Raw genomic sequence first — 24,260 nt, forward strand, 5'->3', positions numbered from 1 at the left:
CCAAATGCAAAGACCCAGGGGAGCAAGCAGGGCATACCCCGAGACCCGGAGTGGCCAGAAGCCAAAAGAAGAAGGAAAAATGCAGACACACAGATGACAGAGAGAGAGAAGAGGGATGGGCCTGTCACTGAGCTGGTCTTCAGGTGACAGGAAGCCAAACTGTGGCCAAGCCACGGTCCTAGGTGACCTCTCTGCACCCACAGCCTTTTTGGAACTCAGTCAGAAGCCCCTTCACAACTAAAGGGTGACCCAGACCTTCTTGGAGGCAGGAGTCAGAGGGCGCCTGGAGCTCACAAGAAAACTCAAGTCCTCACCCCTGAGCTCTATCCCCCAGGCTTCAACAGGTTGAAATGTGGGCGATGCCTCTTGTGACACCAGGGCCAGTCCACCCCCAGCATCTACCACCCCCCATCCCTTCCCTCATCCCCTCCCATCACTCACACTTCAGCATCTTCACAGCCACCTTCAGGACAGCATCCTCCTTGCCCAGACCAAAGGCCGTGGCCTCCACCACCTTCCCAAAGGCGCCAGCTCCGAGGGTCTTACCTGCCACGCACACAGGTCCCTTAGGTCCCAGGGCACCAAAGGGCCTCTGTCCAAAGGCCCACAGGCCCCCTGCAACCCCCATAGGCCCTGTGATAGGAAGGTGTGGGGTGCTGAGCTGCCGTCTCACCAAACTGCAGGTTGTTCCGGGGGAACTCCCACTTCTCATTGTAAGGCAGCTGCGTGGGGTCAATGAAAGTATAACTGTTGCCCTCATAGCTCTCGATGATCTTCCAGCGGACCTGGTACTTGGGCTTCTGCAGAAGAGGAAGGGAGCACATGGCAGTCGGGGCTGGCAGGCAGTTCGTGGACCTCATCTCCGACCCCTAAGAGCAGGGGTGTGGGCAGTCCCGAGGCACCCAGTGGGAGAAGGCAGGGCGAGGCCTGCTCTGGGCTGAGAGAGGACATGAGAGCATGTTCCTTCTTGACTCTGCCTTCTTGTGTGACCTTCCCTTCTCCAAGCCTCAGTTTCCCTATTTGTGTATTGAAGACCTTGGACAGGACAACCTCTGAGGGCCTTGATATCTCTGATAATCTGATAATTCCTGAGCCAGGAGGGAGGGTGGGACTTGAGATCTTATCCATCCATTCATCTGTCCATCCATCTACCCACCCACCCTCCCATCCAAATATATATATTTTTTAATTGTGGTAAAACATACATAAAATTTATCATCTCAACCATTTTTAAGTGTATGGTTCAGTAGTATTAAGTAAATTACATTTTACATTGTTGTACAACCAATTTCCAGAGCTCTTTTCATCTTGCAAAACTGAAACTCTGTTCCCGTTAAAGAGCAACTCCCCTTTGCCTCCTCCAGCCCCTGGCAACCATGATTCTGCTTTCTGTCTCTGTGAATTGTACTGCTCTAGGCACTGCATCTCAGTGGACTCACACAGCATGTGTCTGTTGGGATTGTCTTATTTCACCCAGCATAATGTCTTCAGGGTTCATCCATGTTGCAGCATAGATCAGAATTCCTTTCCTTTTTAAGGCTGAATAATAGTAGCCCATCCACATACTTTCTTGAGTGTCTATTTGTGTCAGGCACCGCTGATTCAAAGTTGAACAGGACAAAGTCCCTGCCCCTCCATGGAGTTTGCATTCTAGTGGCTGAGAGAGGCATTAAACGCAAATAAATACATATGTAGGAAATTCTCAAGTGGTGCTACGAAGAAGATAAAGTCAGGGAAGGGCCCCTAAAGAACCCGCCATGTGACCATCAGAGGAAGAATTTTCCAGGAACTGTGCATGGAAATACTGTATACTTGACATGGGAACGATCCTGCCAAGTTTGAGCTACAGGAAGGCAGCCATCATGACTTGAGGGAAGTAGGGGGGAAGGTTCCAGAAGCAGGAAGGTCTTGAGGGCTATGATAAGGTAAGTGGGTTCCCTTCTGGGATTTTTTTTTCCAAGACAGGATCTCTGTCACCCAGGCTGGCATGCAGTGAGGCAGTCTTGGCTCACTACAGCCTTGACCCCCGAGGTTCAAGCAATCCTCCCACCTCAGTCTCCCAAGCAGCCGGGACTACAAGCGTGTGGCACCACACCTGGCTAATTTGTGTAGAGACGGGGCTTTGTCGCAGCCTAGGCTGGTCTTGAACTCCTGAGCTCAAGCAGTTTGCCTGCCTCGGCCTCTCCAAGTGCTAGGATTACAGGCGTGAGCTACTACACCTGGCCAAGCAGCAAGAGACCCTGAGAGTTTGACACAGGTGAGTCACCATCTGACTTTTTTGAGACAGGATCTTGCTCCTTCACCCATGCCGGAGTGCAGTGGCACGATCATAGCTCACTAAGCTCAAACTCCTGGACTCAAGCAATCCTTCTGCCTAGGCCTCTCAAAGGGCTGGGATTATAGGTGTTAGCCATCGCACCCAGCCTTGTCTTTACCTTGTTGAGAGAGAGAGAGAGACAGACCCTGCCCACTAGATAGATTCGGGAGGACCAGGACCTTTGGAAAGACCCGATTTCCTTCCTTAGGCTCTCCATGCTGTTACCACCCAGCCAGGGGAGGCACAGCCCTAGGATGTGGGGAGGAGGAATGGCTGCCCCTGTTTCTTGCCTAGAGGGCAGCTACTGAGGGGGAGCACCATGCTAAGGGTTACCCATGAGAAGTGCTGATGGAAGACCAAGTTGAGGGAGAAAGTGGAAGCTGGGCTGGGGCGGTGGAGGACACTGAGGCCTTGGGTCAGCAGAGCAACTCTTTCCGGCCAGGCCTTGAGGATGGGACCAGCTTGGCTGTGCCTGCAGCTGGGCTCCTTCCCTGGGCACCCGAGTTAGAAGCTTAAAGGAAGTGTGGGCCGGTGCTGGGGAGGAGGCTGGCCTTTAGCTGCGAGTCGTGGTTGAGAGAAAAGATTCCAGTCATGTCCTTTGCAGCAACATGGTGCAGCTGAAGGCCATTATCCTAAGCAAACTAACACAGGAACAGAAAACCTACATACCACATGTTCTGACTTATAAGTGGGGGCTAAATATTGAGTACGCATGGGCATAAAGATGGCACCAACAGACACTGGGGGCTACTAAAGCAGGGAGGGTGGGAGTAGGTGAGGGTTGGAAAACTATGGGTACTATGCTCAGTACCAGGTGATGGCATCCATATCCCAAAACTCAGCATCACGAAACATACCCATGCAGCAAACCTGCACATCTACCCCCGAATCAAAAATAAAATGTTGACATTTTTAAAGAGAGAGAGACGGAGAAAGATTCCAGCTAACCGTCAGGAAGAACTTCTAGCTGGTAGTTAGGGAGAAAAGACTGCAATTAGAAATGAGGAACTAACTTCCGGGCTCTGATTCAGGAGGGTGGACTGCAGATGAACTTCAGAGCCTCTGTGGTGTAGCTTGGGAGAGAGGCTGAAATGGGACACAGGGCGAAGAACTTCCCAAGCCTCCGAGGATCCAAATCCTGCCCGTGGGCACCTTCCCAGCCCAAAAGACAGCCACAGGGCGAGGAGGGGATTCTTCAGCCTCTCCCGGCCACTTCCATCTCTAGGAGCCTCTGTGGCCAAGACTGTTTTTTCTCCTCACCACTTCTTGTTCCTCTGTCCCTCTGCAGCTGGGCTGAGTCAGCCCCTCCCTGTCCCCAGCTGGGCAGGGGGCACTGTTGAAAGGGAGGGGATCAAGGAGGAAGAGGTTTGGCTGGATTCTCAGATCTCTGAATCCTAGGCTCGTATTCCTGGAAGCAGACCAAGCTGCCTTCCGCCTGCCTCCAGAACCCTCCTCTGCCCCTGCTGGGCCTGTAAACCTCCTAGGGCACCTGTGCCATCCCTGGAAAGGGCTCATGGGCGTCTACCCAGAGGCAGCCTCTCTTCCAAAGAACTATGAGTGAGATCAAGAGGTGGGGATGGGCCAGGCTTCCTGAGAAGGGTGGACGTGATTGTCATGATGGCAGCGAGTTCTTCCTGAGCTCTGCCTGGGAGTGGGGCGCTGGGCTAGATACTTGAAGCACATCACCCCATTGATCCCTTGCAATGGGCCTAAGCTCCAGGTCCACCCCGACTTCCTCCCTTCCTCCCCACCAAAGGGGGCATGGAGACCAAGTCCCAGTCCCCTCCCCATCTAGGCCTGCTGGTTCTGGGTGGGTGGATGTTCTCCATCCCAGGAAGGTGGCGATCTGAACAATTCCCAGTGGAATCTTTGGGGACCCTCCTGTCCCTTCTCAGAGCTCAGTTCCAGCTCCCAGGATCGTGGTCCCTCCAGCGGCCTCCCCGGACCCTCGCTTCTCTGCTGCCTCAGCCATTTCCCTGTGTGCCTCCTCCTCCAGGGGAGCCTGCTGACTCCTGCCCTTTTCTCTTCCCCCACAGCCCCCCTTGTGGTCACTCCGGGGGACAGAAAGGTGATGACTCAGCCCTGAGGCAGAACAAACCCTCCCTACAGGCCACTTCTTTCCCCAGGCCTGGGCAATGAGGAGAGGCTGGGCTGAGTCCCCAGTGAAGGAGCAAGGCTCCAAACCTCATGGAGCAAGGCAGAGGAGGATGGGAGGGCAGGCACTGAGGCAGGGGCATGACCATCTGACCCCTCAAAGTCTGGTCCCACGGGTGGACACCTCAGCCTGGAGCTAAAGGGCCTGTGAATGGGTATAGGGGAGGAGGGTAGCTGCAAGTCTTCTCGAGGCCTTGCATGGGCTCCAGGGGCAGCTGAATTTCCTGGACAGGAAGTGTGGAGGTGACATGTTCCAAAAATGGTCCCGTAGAGAGAAGATACAGAGTTCCTAAACCACAGCCAAGGGGGCTGGCCAGCCCAAGGCAGAAAGGGCTGCAGGGGGCCCTAGGCCCTTCTCTGGAATCTCTGCATGGCTGTCCTGGCAGCTCTGTGGACACTGAGGCAGTTTTCAGTTCCATGTAAGGAAGAACTTTGCAAAAACTGGAGCTGCTCAGAGAAGGAACGGGTGGCCCCAAGGGTGAGTAAGGTCCTGTCCCTGGAGGTGGGTGGGTTGGGCCAAACAACTGCTTTGGGTATGTGTCAAGGAGATGATGCCCAACCTCAGACCTCCCCCTCCCTTCCACCATCCCAAGATGCATGAGCTAACTCTGGTTCCCCAACGAACTTCCTCCTGGGACAAAAGTGTGCAGCTCCTATCACGGAGACTGTCTGCGTCCAGCACCCCACTCAGTCCTCTATGTGCGTTGTGGTATGGGATCCCTCACAACAGGCTGTTAATGATCCCATTTTACAAATGGAGAAGAAACTTAGACACACCAACTTTCCCATCATCCCATAGCCAGAACTTGGCAGAGGCAGTATTTAGACCCAGATTCACTGAAGTCCAAGTTTCTGGTTCTTAAAGTAGACCACCAGTGGGCTCTCGGCTTGTCAGAGGAGGAGGGGTTGTTAAAGAGCACCCAGACCCATGGTACAAGAGGGGAAACTAAGGCCCAGAGAGGATAGCGAGTCAACCGAGGTTACATGGCAAAACAGTGTCAGAGCTGGACCTAGATCCCGAGGTCTTGACCGGGGATGCCCTCAGAGCAGCCTTCTCATGCTGGGTGCTGGCAGGAGTAGAGAGCCCGATCCATGTGCCCCTAGGGCTCCCCCAACATGCCTCCCACCCTGCCCACTTCAAGCCTTCTTCTCACAAAAGCCCCAGGGAGGTGTGGGGAAGAAAAGGTAGCCAAGGGGACACAAGATGGGTCATTCAGCCCCTGATCACAGCACTCCCTTGTTCAAACCCACTGACGGCCTTGGACTGACAGGGTAGGGTCCAACCCTTCAGACCCCCAACCCCACCCTGGTCTTCCCCTTGCCTGCCCCTCTGCACACTCTGCCCTCTCCCCCAGAGATACCCTTTCCCTGAGTCTCATCTCCCCTGCTGCATCCCTCATCCTCCAAAGTCCGTCCCACCAATGCCAAGCCACCTCCTCCAGGCAGTCTCCCTTACCCACCAGCCTGAAAAGTGCCTCCACTTCTGACCTCCCACAGCCCTCTGGCCTGGTCCTCTCAGCTTCTGATCACATTGCACATGGTCTTTGTGTGGTCGGGCAGGCGGTGGAGGCCATGGGCTCTAGGGACAGAAGCCCCTGGGGCCCAGTGCCAATCATATCCCCCAGCCCCTTGGGGGGTTTCTTAACCTTGCTGAGCCTCAGCTTCCTGATGGGTAAGATACTGACTAGTATACTTCCTGCCTCCAGCTTCTTGTGAGGGTAAAATAAGATGAGTCAATGTTTCATGTAATGATTGGGACATGCTTTGGAGTGAGTCCCCCACTCAGGGTTAAAAACCAGACTCTGCCTTTGACCAGCTGTAGACAAGGACAACTGTCCCAACCTCTCAGAACCTCAGTTTACAATTCTGTAAAATGGGCTAATGCTAGCTGCATACAATGGTTGCTGAGGGCATTAAATGAGATGACGCAGGTAACATGCTACAGAAAAATACCCCTCAAATCACTATCATATACTGAGCAGGCAGTGACAGGGAGCATACTACCTGTGCAACATGCACTAAATGGCAGCTTCGACTAATAGGGCAGTAACATGAAATAATGAAGAGGATGGCCACAGGCTCTCGCCTTCACTAGACCATGTGCTACTTAGGGCAGGGCTCAGACCTGGCCCAGGGGACACCACCCTTGTATGTCCATTTCCTCTGTCCCGTGCTGGGTGCCAGGATACCCCCGGGCTGAGAGAATCCCAGGTCTAGGCTGCCCCGGAATGCCGTTCCTCTCCTCATAGCCTCTCCTCACTCTATAATCCATGCCCTTGCTTTCATGCCTTTTTTTTTTTGAGCTGGGATCTGGCTGTATCACCCAGGCTGGTCCCTAACTCCTGGCCTCAAGTGATCCCCCTGCCTCAACCTCCCAAGTAGCTGGGATTACAGGTGTGCCCTTGCTTTCATGGCTATTTGATTAGCACCTGTCTCTCGCACTAGACAGTAAACACTATGAAGGCAGAGCTTCAGAGGCCACCCAGCAACTGGCTCATGTTGGCATACAGTAGGCACCCACTAAAGAGCTGTTAGCTGACTGACTGACTGACAGGAGGAGGAAGGGTGAATCCATGCAGCCTGGGGGTACTGTCCAAATCTGGCTCACTCAGACACCTGGCAGCCCCACTCCGCTCCGGCTCACCTGCTTATACTTGTACAATAGCAGCAGGAGCAGCAGCAGCAGCAAGGCCATGACGGACATGCAGGCGACCACCACCGGTGTGAAGAGGAACTCATCCGGGGGATGCGTGCGGGCTCCTGGAAGGCATGAAGCAAAGCAGTGAGCAGGCAGGGGCGCCTCTGAGCCCCCTCCCTGATGAGGTCAGGCCTGCACACTGCTTGTCACACAGTGGGTGCTCAATAAATGCTTGTTGACTGAATGAAGCGTCCCCCACTGGAAGCCTCTGGGGCCTCTCCTGCAGACCCTCCCCAAGAGAGGAAGAGGACGGCCTCTCCAGCTCTGCTCACGTCCACCCCAAACCCTGTCCGGAGTCACAGCCTCCTGTTGCTGGGAGTAGGGAGGCTCTGGGGTCATGCAGTCTCACCCTCTGCCAGTGTAAGAAACCTCTCTGCAGGAGCCTGGCCTGGTGCCCAGCCATGGCTTGCGTGCATACCCTCAGTGACGGAAGATGATGAGCGCACTACACCTCCAGGAAGCTCGGTCAGAAAGGCCTTCTGGAGGTCACACTGCAACCTTCCTCTCCTGCATTTCCCCTGCAGCTTCCCCGCATGCCCTTTGGAATCACACAGCCCTTCTGAGGGTCTAGCAAGCCAGGCTTGTGGTCCCAGGCTCTCCTCTTCCCTGGATCTATAATCCTAGTTCTTGTGATGTTTTGGAGGACATAATTTCCACTTCCTTACTCAGATCAATAACTTAGGTCTGCAGTCAAATTTCACCTGTGCCACTTAGGAGGTGCGTGACATTGAGCCTAGGGAAAATTGTATTTATTTCCTAGGTTTGTAGGAGTTAATCGAGATAATCCCTGTAAAGAGCTTAACACAGTGCCTGGCGCAGCAGAAGCCTTCAACAAAATGTTGGCTTTATTATAATATACAACCTCCAGCAGTGAGACCCAGAGTGGCCACAGGCACCTGCATGCAGTTGGACCCCGGTAGCAGTTGTCCAAGGTCAGCAGCTGGGGACACGAGTGACCACCTCTGAGCCAGGCAGAGGCCAGAGTCTGGCACACAGTGGGTACCAGAGCCTAGCTGTCAAAAGCCTGAGGATGCTGTGGGCCTCTGAGAACCACAGAACTAACTGGTGAGGAGCCTTCGTGTAAAGCAGAGAGGGGCAGCCTGTGTTGTGCACAGGGCCGGGCATCATTCCCCGGAGCAGCCTCTTGCACAGCAACCTCAGATGGATAGACTGTGTCTGGAGCAAGAGGGGAGAGTTGGAGAAGGCCGTCGTGAGCTGGCCCTGAGCTGGAGATGAACTGTTTCCTTGCTCATTGCCTGCTTCCTTGCTCATTGCCTGCCTCCCTCATCAGACTCTAAGCTCTGGGGAGGCACTGCTTCCTTGCATAGGGCACGTCCCTGGCACATGGCGCATAATGCCTGCACATCCTTGTGAATTAATGCATGAGTTAGAGTGCAGGGATAAGAGTGGGGGCCAGTTTCTTCAGGCTGCTTTCTCTCCGCTTTCGCAGAGACTGCTCCATCCTACTGCTTCAGGAGACCTGCCGGGCAGGAGGGGCTTGGATTGGCCCAGAGAGGTAGATCTTGGTATTGCTAGGATCTGCTCCAAAGGTGGATCTGACCCCAGCTCCCTCGGCAGGGTGGGTTGGGGGTGGGGTGGGCAGTTTCCAGGACCGACTCCTGTCTCCACCTAAAGGAGCCGGGGTGGGGTAGGGGGTGCGAAGGCTCCCGCTCACCTGCAGAGATGGGTATGAAGGCCCAGGAGCCACTCCCCACGCTGTTGTGGGCCCTGCACTCATAGGTTTGGTTGTGCTCTAAGGTCTCAGCGGTCAGCAGGCTCTGCACGGTCACCTTCTGGAAGGGCTCCTGGCTCAGGACCTCAGGGTGTGGGTCATCCCAGACCTGCAGCACTTGGGCCTCATCGCACCTGGGAAAAGCAGATTGTGGCTCAGAGCTTCAGGGTTCCCAGTGCCAGCATGTCCCTCCCACTCACAGGGTGCCCAGCCCCTGAGCCCAGGTGAGGGAGGTAAGTGGAGCCCACTTACCTATCAGTGTGGCCAGCGCACTGCAGCCATGTCACGTTGGGCTGGGGGTACCCAGAGGCAGCACACAAAAGGGTGCCAGAGCCATTGATGGAGGTCCATAGGACACTTACCTCTGGGGGGTCTGAGGAAGAGACGAGGAGGCCCCAAGTCACATTCTCCCCGCCACCTCCCAACCTCCCAGTCAGTACCTCCTTCCCTGTGCCCTGCCCCCATCAACCCCATCCCTCCAGGCAGTCCCAGGGACTCCACCCCAGGCGGCGCTCCGCCCCAGCACTCACATCGAAGGGTGAGCTCAAACGTCAGAGCCCTCCAGCCTCCTGGGTTTCTGGCCAGGAAGGAGTAGCGGCCAGCCTCAGAGGGCTTCAGGCGGGGCAGAGAGAGGGTGAAGGTGTGCCTGCAGGAGAGAATCAGGTGGTCTTGGTGAGCCCCAGCCTAGTATGGCCCCTACAGGATTGCAGTCAGATAACAGCCTTAAAGGGGTTTATTTTAGTTTTGGTAAAATATCCAGGGCCCAATGGCCTTGGGTAAGCGAGGTACTCAGGCAGGGTGCCATTGAGACATGCAAAAACCATCAATCCTATTTCCTCAGTTGGTTTTCTTATCTGAAAGTGTTTTTTTCCTGAGGTTTAATAGCGGTGATGTCTTCATGATGCTGGGAGGCATATCACAGGTCCCCTACGTTGACCACACTGTCACTGAACTAAGCTTTCATGAAAGCTGCAATCCCTGCTAAAAATCCCTGAAGTGCCAACCTTGCCAAGAGGGACTGAGAAAAAGACAAGAGGCAGGATGTAGGGCGCTGGGTTCTAAGCCATGTTGCTGCAGAGACTGGGGTTCAAGTCCTGGTGCTGCCGTTTCTTGGCTGTGTGACCTTAGACAAGTACTTAATCTCTCTGATCCCTCATTTCCTTTGCTGTGAGTGATATCGATGGTAATTAATTAACAGGCTTGGCCTGAGGATTAAAGGGATATGTATTTAGGGTGCTTGACACAAAATTTGACTCTTTGTGGGCATTCAATTTAATGGTACCGTTTATTACAGAAAAGGCTCGGGAGCGAAAACTGACAACAAAAATCATCTTTGGCTGATTCTGGGAAATTTTTTGTTTTATTCTTTATCTCTATTTTACAATTTGTCCACAATGAACATGTGTTGTTTAGGTAATAAATACGTTTTTTAAAAAGTCCCAGTTCACTGTCAAAATAAATAAAATTTTAAAAATTATAGCAAATGGCCAGTTCTTGCTTGGGAAATGTCTGCAGCTACTACTGGACTAAAATCCATGGTATTCAGAGAGCAGTCTCATCCAGCCAGACCCTGGGCATATAGAAGCCCTCTGTCCAGGTCAGTTCTTGAGATAACCTCCACCCCTTTAACTAAAAAGAACTGGACTTTTTTGGATGATTGAAAGTCACCATTATGAACACACCCACCACATGAACTAAAATTCTGTGGCTGTTTGGAGTCCGGGCTTGTCTGCCCTTATGCTGAAAGGGCCCAGACTACTGTGTTTTAGGGGATCTCGTGTTCCTTTCCTCAATGCCTCTGTGGCTTATGGACCCATTAAACCCATCCATGGACCAGCCCCCTCCAAAGGGCGTACAGATTCCAAATTCACAACTTCTGCTTTAAATGAGAGGAAGACAGAGACCTGGCCAGAAAGGACCAGAAGGGAACTGAGAGGAGGAAGGTGAGGACAAGAAAACATCCTTGTTGCTTCTGACAATTGGCAAGCAAGATTCTGGGAATCAGTGAGGTTTGTGCTTCCGGAGCTAGAACCAGAATCCCAAAGAGTTGTGGAGTTAGTCTAAGGGATCCACACAGGGATGACAAACAGATCTCTCACGAGCCAACTATGCTGGAAATAGTGCCTGGGGCCTGTGTTGAGGAGGACTCTGAGGCCACATCTACGCTCTGCAGAAGAGAGTTGCAGAAAAATGAATGAGAGTGCGTGTGGCATGCACACCACACATTCACTACCCTTAATCAGGCTCTACTGTCTCATTCTGAAAGGGCAGGGTATGAATGATTATTTTAGGCCAGGCACGATGGCTCACACCTGTAATCCCAGCACCTTGGGAGGCCGAGGCAGGCTGATCACCTGAGGTCAGGAGTTGGAGACCAGCCTGGCCAACATGGTGAAACCCTGTCTCTACTAAAAATACAAAAATTAGCCGGGTATGGTGGTGGGCATCTGTAATCCCAGCTGCTTGGGAGGCTGAGGCAGGAGAATCACTTGAACCCGGGAGGCTGAGGTTACAGTGAGCCGCATGAATGAAGTGCATGAAGATTGCACTTCATGGGAAGAGTTTTGAGCTTACGGAGAAGAGCAGCCATTGAGAAATTCTCGGGGCTGGGTTAATACACTCCTTTAAAGAACATCTCATGTATCTGTGATTATGTGATGTTAATTCCCTCTTCCCCTCCCTCCAAGCCTGTGTATGTGGCAGATAACTTGGGCAGTCATTATCAAGAGGGTGTCTGTGAGTGGGGCTGTTTTCTGCATTTAGATTGGCCCCAAGAGAGGAAAATGAATGAGACTGAGGGTTCTTGAGGGGCCATGAGAATGCACACTCCCAAGAAATGGTAGAACCCTTGGGTGGGGCGTTGACTATCCCAAGGATGTGGGATGGAGAGGTAAGTCAATTTCATCCGGATCTCAAACACAGATAACCAATATTGGGATTCCATGAAATCAGGGAAAGTGAAGCCCAGAAAGGGACAGGGACTTGCTCAAGGTCATACAGCAAGGTTGGGACATGAGCCAAGTGTCCTGATTCTTGCTGAAGCATCCCCCATCTGGCTATAGGGCTGTGTAGATGGGAACTGATAAGTGGTACCTGTATGTGTCCTTGGTGGTAGCATTAGCAAGCTTAGGCTCAGGCTGGTGATCAGAAAAGGGTCCCAGGTAGGTCCAGTTAAAACCTTGCAGGCCTGGGTAGGCTTCCACCATGACTTTGAGGTTGAGCCCCTCCCCCACGGTCACCTCCTGGATGAGGTTCTGCTCAGAGCTCAAGTCCAAGTAGGCACTCTCTGGAAAGCAGAACACACAAGCATCTGGCATTAGTGGGAAGATGTCCTGGTTTATTTGTCCATTTTGTCATCCACCCATTGATCCAGTCCCTGAGCAGCTATGTCACAGGTATACAGTCCTCACCACCACCCAAGACAGGTCCTCTAACACCCCTCTTCTCACCACCCCCTTCAGAATCGCTGGATCAAAACTTTTCTCACTGAGGCCCTAGGAGAACCTGGGCAAATTCCTATCCCCATTTGTGCCTCCATCTCCTTATTTGTGTAATGAAGAGATTGAATACAATCTGTGATTTTCCAGGTTTTTGAAAAATTTTTGGCAGCAAGAAAAAATACACATGTGTGCATGCACACACACACACACACAATTTCACATGTCCTCATCTATTTCCCTTTCTTCTGGTCATAAGTCAGTCAATGCAGCTTCCAAATATAGCTCTGGAGTAGGTGTGTAACCCAGGCCAGCCAGTGAGGGTACTCTGTCCCCTCTGGCCCAGTGATTGGTTTGGGGTACCATGAGTCCATAACACTCAATTCCATGATTTTTGTTAAGACCCTGGGAAAAGAGAAGCCCTTATTTTACTGGTATTGCTAGGTCAGATACTACAAGGCAGACAGTCAGAGTCCTACAAGGGGAAAGCCTTCTGGGGGCTAGGCCCAAAAGGAAAAAGCAGAGCTGAGAGTTGGGGAGCCATAGATTCTTTCCAGCATCAGCTGAACACCTGGATCCAAGTGTTCCTGAAGCTGATATCCATGAGCTTTTTAGCTATAAGGAAAAAAAAATCCCTTTAATTAGGCCAGTTTGAGTTGATTTCTGTTACTTGTATCTGAAAGAGTCCTGACTAGTTTCTCTTTTTTTTTTTTTTTTTTTTTTGAGACAGAGTCTCACTCTGTTGTCCAGGCTGGAGTGCAGTGGCACAGTCTCAGCTTACTGCAACCTCTGCCTCCCAGGTTAAAGCGATTCTCCTGCCTCAGCCTCCTGAGTAGCTGGGACTACAGGTTCCTGCCACCATGCCCAGCTACTAACTAGTTTCTCCTAATGAAATTTTGCACAGCTTGTAATCCAGCTGCTCTTGTTGAATCTCAGGCAAAGGAATTGTGGCAAGAACCCCAATTCACTCAGCCTCTCCGTGCCTGTCATGGTAGCCCCTGACATGCCTTCTTAAAACCTCAGGGCTCTGCCACAAGCCCTAGACTAGATGATTTCTAAGAGCTCCTCTCCTTACTCTATTCTGTCTAAAAATCTGAAATTCACCCTTCTACACTGACATATGTCTACTCAAAAGCCCCCTATGGCATCCCGTTGCCTCCATTATTCAGCTTGGCATTCAAAGCTCTCCTCAATCAAATCAGGTCTCACTGTGCTCATCCAGCCCCTTTCCCTCTTCCTTCCTACACACACACACACACACACACAAACACACACTCAACGCTCCACCCATCTGGGTCTCCTAACATCCCTGAACACACCACAGTCATTCCAACCTTGGAGGTTTTGCTCAAGCCATTTCCTCCACCAGGAATTCCATCCTCCTCCTTTTCATTATAGAGGCCCCTTTATCCTTTAAGACTCACCCCCATGAGGGAGTCTCTACTCAGTGCTCCAGGACGCACGAACCTCTCACTCCACTGGCCTTTTGCTGCCCTTCCAGACTACACACTCATTAGGCACCACATCTGCACTGCTTCATGCGTCTGGTTCTCCCTCCAGGTAGCTTTCTTCTCTCTCCAACTAGTCTGTGAGCTTTTGGGGGCAAGGCTTTTCTCTTCTTCTCTGTCTCTCTCAGCAGTCCATCTATTATTCATCCATTCATTCATCCATTCATCCATCCAAACACCAACACTTCCTGCTACCTTCACCATTGCCACTCTAGTCCACCCACCATCAGCTCCAGCCTGGACCACTGCGGTAGCCTCCTCCTTCATCTCCCTGCTTCCATCCTTGTCTCCCTACAGACAGTACTCAACACCCAAGAAAGCTCTGTTAATTCTTGTTACATCCAACCCCACCATATCACTCATCTGCTCAAACCCTCCCACAGTTCCCCATCTCTCTCAGGAGAAAAAGCCCAAGTTTTTACAGTGGCCTCCAAGGCCCTGTGGGATCTGCCACCTCCCCACTTTAACTCTCTGACCTCATCTGAGACCACATTTTTTCTCGCTGTCTCCCCGCAGCCACACTGGCCCACTTGTCCCCTGAACACGGCAAGCACAATCCTGCCACAGGATGGAACTCCCTTCTCCAAATATGGCCACATGGCTTGCTCCTTCACCAAGTTAAGTCTTTGCTCAAATACCAGCTTTCCAGTGAGATCTTCCTTGGTGACCACCCAATCTGAAGCTGCAAATGCTACATCATTTGTTTTTTAATAATTTACTTGGCTCATTGCCTACCCATTCCCAGCTAGATCACCCACTTCATGAGGTCAGGGGTTGTTGTATCTGTTTCATTTTTTTTTTTTTTTTTTTTTTGCAGCTGTATCCTCGATGTCTAGAACAGTGTTTGGCCCAAAGTGTGAATGAACATAAACACTTATTGAGTGACGACTGTATGCCTGTACTAGAAAGCAGACAGGATTAGAAGCCATAACTGAAGGACAATTCTTGTGCTTTTGCTCTTCCTTCCCCTTTACCCTGCCAAAGCCCCCAGTGCATAATGGGGTCCACAACAGAGCTCACAATCTACTGCAAGTCATGCATGTATTCTAGGGTAGCAATGCTCATGATTCTCATGCTCCTCGCCATCTCTGTCTCCCATAACATTCAACACATGAGGCACAGCCAGACCTAAAGGCCTCAGAGCCTGCTCCCACTCTGATGAGCTCCTGCCTTGCTTCAGGGTCCGAGTCCAGTGACTGCCACTGCCTGCACCCAATCACCATAGCCAGAGACCTGGAGGTCATCCTTAGCTCCTTTCTCTTCCTCATCCCTACATCTTAGACTCTTCCACACACCACTGGCCATCTTCAGCCTATTCTCCAGCCTCCAGGCTCCCACCCAACCCACATGGTACCAGACTGAGCCTTCTCAGATACTATCTTCTAGTGCATACTTGGACAGCATTTCCTGTGTCAGACCCTGTTCTAAGTACTATCTATCTATCTATCTATCTATCTATCTATCTATCTATCTATCTATCTATCTAATCTAATCTAATCTAATCTATCTTCTATCTATGAAGGCAGTTACTGTTAATATCTTCATTTTACAGGTAGGAAAACTGGGACACAGTGGGGTTAGCAACCTGCTAGTCGTTGGCAGACTCAGGTTGGAACACTGCCCTGGAGTGTGTACTCCTGACCACCACACAGTGCCTCCTCTGTGCAATCTGACCCCATCACTCTCCTCTTTACAATGAGCACCCAACAGGTTAAGATGCAGTTACTCTCTCACTTTAAGACACCTTTACCTCTGGCTTCTGCTGCCTCCTCTGCTCCCCTGTGGCCACTCCTCACACCACTCTACATCCGACCTGTTGTCAAGTTCTTTCAGTGTTCCAAATGATCTATGCGCTCTTTGCCTTTGAGTCTTGCATATGTTCCTCCCTCTGCCAGAAGCGCTGTTCCCCTTCCTTTCCCACCCTTCTGCCCAGCTAACCCAGCTTTCATTCTTCCCAGTTTAGAGGCCACCTTCTCCAAGCCTGGGTTGGGGGACTCCTCAGTGTTCCCAGGACACCCTGTGCTTCCCCCATAATCACTGGGCGATCATTGTCTTTTCATGTGTCCATAAAAGAATGCGTGAAAAAATGAACAACTGCAGTCCAGTAGGGAGCTACTGGACCCCAATCCCCACACAAAACAAAAAATGGCGCTAAGGTGTACCCAGTGCAGCCATACAATGTAAGAGCTCCAAGATGGGAGAGAGGTCCCAGGACAGGGTAAGGGAGAGCTCCTGGAGAGTGGCTCCTTAGCCAGGCCTTGGATAAACGAACTCCGGCAGAGATATCCTCAGCAGGTCTCCTTCCCTGACATCAGCTTCCTCCTCAAAACCCTTCTGCTCCCACTCCTGCAGAATCCCTACTGACCGTCCACCACCACCCTGATGCTTACCTACGACCCGGAAGAACATGGAGGTGGAGTGCTTGCCCTGCACGTTGCTGGCCACGCAGGAGTAGTTGCCGGCATGTTGGAAGTCTACTTGACCGAGGCTGAGGGTCAGGACTTTTTGGTAACGGTTATCGTGAAAGTCAGATCGCTGAGGGATTGCGAGCTGCAGCCAGAAGGAATGGAGATGTTATACCAAGGTAGTTTAGGGATTAGAGAGATCTGGGTTCCAATCCTCAGCCTTTAATTACTATCTACCTGTCCTCTGAGCCTGTTTCTTCACTTGTAAGATGGGGCTCCCTGCCCCCAAGACTATAGTGAGGAGTAAATGAGATACGCATGCATGTGGCTTAGGGCTGTGCCTGGAACATGGCAGGCACAGTGGGAAGGGAGGGGGCTCTTAGGGGCAGCCCAGCGTGATTCCCTCCTGGAATCCTCCCTCCCCCGCTCCCTGTCTCCCAAAGTCTTTCTGAAATAGCCGTTATATTCCTGGGCCTCAAAGGTGGCCTAGGAAACCCTTGCTAAATAGAAGTGAGCTCACCTCTGGGTTTTGTCTAAAGGCTGGGGCAAAGGCCATGTGTCAAGGGGACAGAGAACTACCTCCCCCACCCACCCCCACAAAGTTCAGCAGCACAAGCATGAGTCCTGGTTCTGCATCAGCTACTGACTGTGAGTGAGATCTCGGGCGAGTCTGTGCCCCTCCTGGAGTCTGAACTGTGCCTTCAGTTGAGACAGCCGGTTTGGAGTGGGGGGCCCACGACTCCACCATGTAAAACCTGGTGTGCTGGGAGGATGGCCAGACTTCACCCTGTGATCCGCAGGGACTGACCTTGGTGTTGTTGTGTTGAAGGAAGACATCAAAGTCAACATCAATGTTGCTGGCTGAGCACACGATCTGGGCAGCCTCCCCTCGAATCCGCACCAGCTCTGCAGGCACCAGTGTCAAGGCTGGGGGCCCTGGGATGACTGAGACCGGGGGAGAGATCCCTGAACACCCAGGTTCCCTGAATGTGATATAGCTGTTGCTCTCCTCCCTGCCATGGGCCAGGCCACACTGGCCAGGCTTCCCCCGCCACTGCCCCATCCCAAATCCTGGGAGGCAGCCTTGCTGCTTCTACTCCCCCGACTGCAAGTCCTGTCCTATATAGGCCTTGGAAAGTCTACTTTCTCCATCACCTCTACCCCTTCCCAGTCCCGTCACCATTCTCCACTCTGGACTTCTGCACCAGTCTCCTCAGAGGCCTCCGTGCCTCCCTCCGAGCCTCCTGCACCTGGACTCTTCACCAAAGTGACCTCTTACAAATATAAATGGGACCATGCCTCTCTCCTCTGTAAACATTAGGGGCTTCCCGTTACTCTCAGAAAAGAAGTCAAAGTCCTTTCCGTACCCCAACCTGTTTCTGATCGCCCTGACAACCCCACCCCTTGTTCACTGCATGCAGCCCCCTGCACCTCTTTCCTACCACAGGGCCTTTGCACTCACCTTTCCCTCCTAGAATGCCTTTCCTCCCACTCTTCAAATGGGAGGCTGTTCTCATCCTTCAGATCTTTAGCTCAAAAATTCCTCAGCGAGGCCTCTGTGACCAGCTGATATGAATTAGCCTCCCCGGCACCTCCACACCCTCCACTCCCCCAGCTTGGTTTCTTGCTCATCACGTTTGTATTTACTTTCTATTAAATAGTTAGACTGTAGTCGAATGTCAAATCCATGACAGGAATATTCCAGCAGCCGGCAAGATGCCTGATGCACAGTAGGCCTTAAGTTCATATTTATGCCCATTGCTGCTGTTGAAAGATAATCTAATCCAGATTCCTAAGGCCCAGGGATATGAAAGGACTCCCCCAAGGTCCCTGAGGGGATCAAGGCAGAGCTAGGGCCCAGGACCCTTGGCTCTTGGCCAACCCAGGGCTCTGCGGGATGAAGTGCCAGGAAAGAGCCCTAATGGCCTCCTCTGCCCACACGGCTGGGATCCTTTGACCTCCTGGGCAGGTTTAATGGCCCCAGGGGCATCGGGCTAGCTAGTTCACTCTGACCCTGGCCCTCATTACAGGGACTGATTGCTGTCTCAAGCCCAGGTCCTCAGCCTGGGGCCCTGCTTGCTCTCACCAGTCCTCCCAGAAACCAGAATCCCGCCTGCCATCCCAGCAGGGTGAGACTCCACCTCCACTGTTACCTGGCCACTGCAAGAGCCGTCACACGTGCCCACCATCTCCTCCCTACCTCTTGGCTCAGCATCCCTCCCCTTCACATGCCCAGCACCTGGCCTTAGGCAGGCCCCGAGTGGGAAATCCATGTCTGAGGCTGAGCTTCAGTCCTTTTTCCATACCTAGAACATTCAGAGCCTGTTCCCACCTCACCACTTGGTACTCACTGTCCCCCTGCTGAAGCAGATCTCTGCACAGCCACCTCCTTCGTGTCATTCAGATTCCAGCTCTAATAAAGTGTTTTATTCTCAGTGAGGCTTCCCCACCCGACACACTCTTATTCAGCTACCCTGTTGAATGTTTTTTTTGTGTGGCATGTGTAATGACCTGAGATGACCTTGCCCACTGAGTTATTTGCTCACATGTGGTTTGTCTCCCTGCCCCAACACCTTGTCAGTCCTGCCCCATGGATGATTGTGGAACCACTGAGGGGAAGAAGTGAAAGGAGGAGGACATCCCGCTACCCCCTATCACGCCCAGTCCCCAGCCACCACCCGTGTGGCTGCCAGCTCTCTGTCCCCGCTCTCTAGGCCTGGTTGCTGGTCCCCTTGTGCCCCACACACCTTTCTGCACTTTCAGCCGGATGCTGATGGACATCACCTTCCTGCCACCCATCAGGGCACTGCACTGATAGTCCTGGCCCTGAATGAATTTGGCCCTGTGGATGGTGAAGCCATGCCAGGGCGAGAAGGAGTAGTTGGTGTGGCGCAGGAGGGGCCGGCCACGCAGACGCACCAGCGAGACGCCTGCCTCCAGCACCGGGTCTGTGAGCAGGCAGGGCAGCAGTGCATCCTGGTCCTCAAACACCACCACCTCCTTTGCTAGCACGTTCCAGGGCCGGGCAGGATCTAGGGTAGAGAAGGGCACAGGGTTATAACTGCCCTTCCTCCACTGGGCCAAGGAGTACCTGGACATAGGTGACAGGGAAGTTCAGAGAGGCTGGTCATTCATCTGAGCTCACACCATGCCAGGACAGTTCAGTGGACGCTTCAGCGTAGGGACTCTAGAGTCAGATGCACCTGGGCTCCACTCTAGTCCCACTATGTGAGGCTGCGTGACCTTGGACAATCTCCCTGCACTTCTAGAAAATGCATCATCATAGACCCGCCTTGCAGGGTCATTGGGAGGACTGCATCACGTTAGAAGCTCTTCCAGGTCCTTGCTCATAGCCAGCACTCAGTAAATGCAGAGCTGAATTGTTACGATTGTTAATTTTAGGGCGCACTGTAGTGGGGCCTGCTGGGCCAGGCCTCTTGGGAGGAGGCTCAGACTCCTCACCTTTGACGTAGAGGTGGATGGCGGCGCTGCCTCCCAGGGGGTCTCCAGGCTCAGTGCAGCGATAGGTCCTTGTGTTTTGGAAGGTAGCGTTGTTGGTGGTGAGGACACTGCTGGGGCCATCGGAGTACAGGGTCCAGTGAGGTGATATGGGGCCATCCCATTCCACACTGCCATTGCCCACACATCGCAGGGTCACCGTTTCTCCCGGCTTCACGACCAACTCAGGGCCACTGGGCTCTATCACTGGGATTCCCTGACCTGGTGGGAGGGACAGCAGACAGAAGTGAGGTCTAAGATGCACCCCTTGGGCCGACCTGACTCTGAGATGGGTGGTAGCCTGGCAGGGATGGTGCTGTGCCGTCAAGGGACCACCTTGAATTAGCCCCTGCCCCCTGGTCATAACCCCCAACCTACTCAGGGTTAGACTGATGTCTCTGATGTTCAGGAGGCCCCTTCTCTGAGAAAGGGGGCTTGCAGCTTGCTCAGCCTCTCATTCAGGCCTCTGTCTCCCTGGGGTCCTCAGCCTCCTGCCTCAGTCTACCCTGCTGTGATGACATCTTTCTTCTCCCCAGGAATGAACTCTTTTAACCCTGTGTACAAAGTGGATGTATTTCTACCACCGAATGAAGAAAGAAGTGAATGGAATGTTCACAGCCAAGTCCTCTGACTTAATTCATATAGGAAAGAAAAAAAAGATGTAGGATCTTAGCCCGGCAGAGTTAGAGAGGTCCCAGGAATCTCCTGGTGTCCCCACTCCCACTGACGGACATCTGGTCTGCAGCACAGTGGGATGGGAGGTGCCGTGCCTCAGTTTCCCCACCTATAAAATAGGGATAAACGTCATACCCACTCATCGCTATGTTAGGCATTTTAAATGCATGGGAAGCCTTTAGAACATCACCTGTCACCAAATAAATAGTTCAGTAAGAGTTAGTCACTATGTTGTTTATTCCTAGTCTACACCCAGCAGCTTACCCCTGCACCCCCACACATCTGTGTTTACCGGGAAGCCAATCTCTTTTAAGGAAAATTTTCTTGAAGGAGAAAAGAGAACTTGAAACCCCTATCAGGCTGTCTGGGAAGAAGGCCCGTTGCCTCTGCAGCGTCAGCATTTTTCCAGGGCCTAAAATAGGGGCAAAGGAGGGAAGTGAGAGCTGATTCAAGCCTCCAAGGGGCTGCCAGGCGCCCCCCAGCCTGTATGGGCGGAAACACATTGTTGGCGTCAGGCTCAGCCCCCGGTTTCCGCTCAGCCTGTGGCCCTTCTACAGGGATGTTCTCACTTCTGCTTCCCCAGCCTCCTAGCCACTGCCCTCTCTCCAGGCAGGGAGAGGGAGTGCCACTTGCGGGGCAGCTGTGAGGCCGGGCTCTGACGCTGATCCATTGGCTGACCCTAGCCATCCAACTCCTCGCTCTGGCCCTTCCTATTCCCAGTGGTGGGGGCACAACGACAGGCCAGCCCCAAGGGCTTCGGGTGAATTCAGGGTTTCTCCGTCGTTCTCTGCAAACCCCCTTGAAATGGGAATTCCCCCTGCCCCACCATAGAGCCCAGAATTGGAAAGGTTTTCTCTCTCAAGTCCTTTTGGGATGGCTTAATTCATGTTTTGATTTTGTATTCAACAGAATGTACATCCCCTCTCCCCAAGACTCTGATCCGCACAAGGGACTGAGTGAATTGTGAACACAGCCAAGGCTGCCACCTGGGGTTGTAGCCTCCTATGCAGCGCAACCACCAGGAAGAGGGACAAATGTCATTTCTAGCAGCCTTTTAACAAATCTCAACAGAGCTGGGGCTACCCTATCACTGCGGCGGCAGTCTCGGGCCCCCAGGCGGGAGTTTTATAGCAGGAAACAGCTTGGAGTGTGGGCTCACACCAACTTGGGTTTGGAACTTGGTTCTTCCCTTGCCAGCTGGGTTAGCTGCTTAACCTCTTTGAGCCTCAGGCTATTCTTCTGTCTGATGGGAATAATCCCAGCTCCCACCCCAAAAACTTCAGCTGGGGGTTGAGTGAGATGATATATAGAACTGCTCCTGCCCTGGGCACCTGCTTTAATTGCTACATTTCTAATGTCCCTTCTGGGCCAACTCTGATTACTCAAGATTTTAACCTTGGATTCTGTGATTCCATTTGTTCCTTTTTTACACCTGCCTCACGCCTCACAGGGGGCTTTTCCCATCCCTTCCCTCAGCCTGTCTCTCTAGACCCTGCCTTGGCCTCCAGGAAATGTGGTCAGGGAGCGATGTCTGTCCTATTTTGTCCTATCCTATTGTCCCAGATATTCACACAGGATAAGGCTGATACCCACAGTTTCCGCAGCCAACTTCCCCTGCTGGCTTGGCTAGCAGGGAAGGAAGCCAGCTTGGTCCCCATCCTCCTTGGGGTGGGGGCATGGGCTATGAACATTAACTGAGGTCCCCTTCTGTGCCTGTCCATTCTTCCCCTCCTCATCTCCACTCCCCAATTCTCCCCATGCCCTACACCTCTCCACTAGCTCCCACTTGCCTGGAAGCCCCTCCATCGTCACTTCCAGAATGTATGCCAATCTCTACTCTTCTCTCCCAACACACACACACACACACACACACACACACACACACACACTGCACACCAAGGCTGGCTACAGCCCCTCCTCAGCCCAGGATCTCATCGCAGTGATGAAGAGCGAGCCCCCCTCTCTCTCTAGAGTCCTCCAGTACCATCCCCAGTCTCCTCACAGTGGCTTCTCATCTACTCACCATTGGTCTACTGGGCTGAAAACTTAGGTTTCCAGCCTCCCCATCTCTTCTTTCTCTTGGGACTGGACCCTGGACAACCATCTGGCCCCCTTCCCACACACCATGCCCCTGGGAAGGGAAAATGAAAACTCCAGACCCTAATTCACTCTGCCAAAAGGAAAAACTCAAGCTGAAAACTGAGTCATGCAAGAAGCTGCCTTGCCTTTTATTCCTAAGCTGATAGCGACAGATGAAAGGTAAAATATCCCACAGGCAGCTCCTCTATGCTCACTTTCCCTATGTAAAGAGCCAATTTACTGAACCGAGATAATTGACTGTTCCCCTACCTGCTACTTTTCTTTTGCAACATGTGGATTACCACAACGTCCCCTTTTTCCCTCCAGCCCACTTTCCCCTTTAAATGTTAAAGCCTTCAAATTCATCCAGAATGGCACAGACCACATAATATTTTTGTGACTCCATGTTTTTTTTTCTTGCCAGCATGTCCTTAACCTTGGCAAAATAAACTTCTACATCGATTGAGGCCAGGCATGGTGGCTCATACCTGTAATCCCAGCACTTTGGGAGGCCAAGGCAGGGGAATCGCTTGAGTTCAGGAGTTAGAGACCAGCATGGCCAACATAGTAAAACCCTGTCTCTACCAAAAATAAAAAAATTAGCCGGGCATGGTGGCAGGCACCAGTAATCACAGCTACTTGGGAATGGCAGAATCGCTTGAACCCGGGAGGCAGAGGTTGCAGTGAGCCAAGACTGTGCCACTGCACTCCAGCCTGGGCGACAGAGGACATTTCCATGTTGCATTTAAAAATGGTGCCTAAAAAAGGAGATGGAGTCTTGCTCTATTGCCCAGCCTGGAGTGCAGTGGCATGATCTTGGCTCACTGCAACCTCTGCCTCCCAGGTCCAAGTGATTCTCCTGCCTCAGCCTCCTGAGTAGCTGGAACTACAGGTGCCTGCCACCACGCTCGGCTAAGTTTTGTATTTTTTAGTAGAGAGGGGGTTTCACCATATTGGTGAGGCTGGTCTCAAACTCCTGACCTTGTGGTTTGCCCACCTCAGTCTCCCAGAGTGCTGGGATTACAGGTGTGAGCCACCATGCCTGGCCGCAAGACTCCATCTCAATAAAAGAATAAAATAATAATAATAAACGAATTGAGACCTGGCTCAGATACTTTTTAGTTTTTGCCCCACAGGCAGGTTCTGGGTGTAAGGATAGGACAAGGCAGTGAAATCAAACCTGTGGGACTCTCTGAGATGATGGGGGTGGTGGATACACTGTGTATGCATTTGTCAGACCTCACTGAACTTAAGAGCCTGTGCTTTCTACTGCATGTAAGTTACACTGCAAAATAAAAAGTCCAGGCCAGGCGCCGTGGCTCATGCCAGTAATCCCAACACTTTGGGAGGCCAAGGCAGGCAGATCACCTGAGGTTAGGAGTTTGAGACCAGCTTGGCCAACGTGGTGAAACCTCATCTCTACTAAAAATACAAAAATTAGCCAGGCATGATGGTGTGCCCCTGTAATCCCAGCTCAGGAGGCTGAGGCAGGAGAATTACTTGAACCCGGGAGGTAGAGGTTACAGTGAGCTGAGACTGTGCCACTGTACTCCAGCCTGGTGACAGAGAGAGACTCTGTCTCAGGGAAAAAAAAAAAAAACAAAAAACAAAGCCAAACACTCAAGCTCAGTGGGATTGCCTGGGCCAGAAAAGGATGGTCAGTGGGCCATCTCCTCATCGGGGACCAGAAGTGCCACAGCCCCAGGGTCCTCCTTTGAAGAGGCCAGGGTGAGGCTGTCCTTTCTCCCCTTCCATCC

General features: G+C 52.3%; 1 protein-coding gene across 2 annotated transcripts in view; it reads right to left on the minus strand.

The window, feature by feature from the left end:
- CSF1R (colony stimulating factor 1 receptor) overlaps positions 1 to 24,260 on the minus strand; it is a 59,848-nt gene that overhangs the window by 8,292 nt on the left and 27,296 nt on the right. For both annotated transcript variants that reach the window (XM_025387591.1, XM_025387590.1), the window contains 11 exons: positions 19,714 to 19,971; positions 18,999 to 19,283; positions 17,060 to 17,196; positions 16,237 to 16,396; positions 11,995 to 12,187; positions 9,432 to 9,547; positions 9,154 to 9,274; positions 8,845 to 9,035; positions 7,116 to 7,231; positions 674 to 800; positions 442 to 546 (listed from right to left, as the gene is read on the minus strand). In XM_025387591.1, coding sequence (XP_025243376.1) covers positions 442 to 546; positions 674 to 800; positions 7,116 to 7,231; positions 8,845 to 9,035; positions 9,154 to 9,274; positions 9,432 to 9,547; positions 11,995 to 12,187; positions 16,237 to 16,396; positions 17,060 to 17,196; positions 18,999 to 19,283; positions 19,714 to 19,971 — 1,809 coding nt within the window. The remainder of the gene's footprint in view (positions 1 to 441; positions 547 to 673; positions 801 to 7,115; positions 7,232 to 8,844; positions 9,036 to 9,153; positions 9,275 to 9,431; positions 9,548 to 11,994; positions 12,188 to 16,236; positions 16,397 to 17,059; positions 17,197 to 18,998; positions 19,284 to 19,713; positions 19,972 to 24,260) is intronic.

This window comes from Theropithecus gelada, chromosome 6, assembly GCF_003255815.1.
Source record: "Theropithecus gelada isolate Dixy chromosome 6, Tgel_1.0, whole genome shotgun sequence".
Classification (NCBI taxonomy): domain Eukaryota; kingdom Metazoa; phylum Chordata; class Mammalia; order Primates; family Cercopithecidae; genus Theropithecus; species Theropithecus gelada.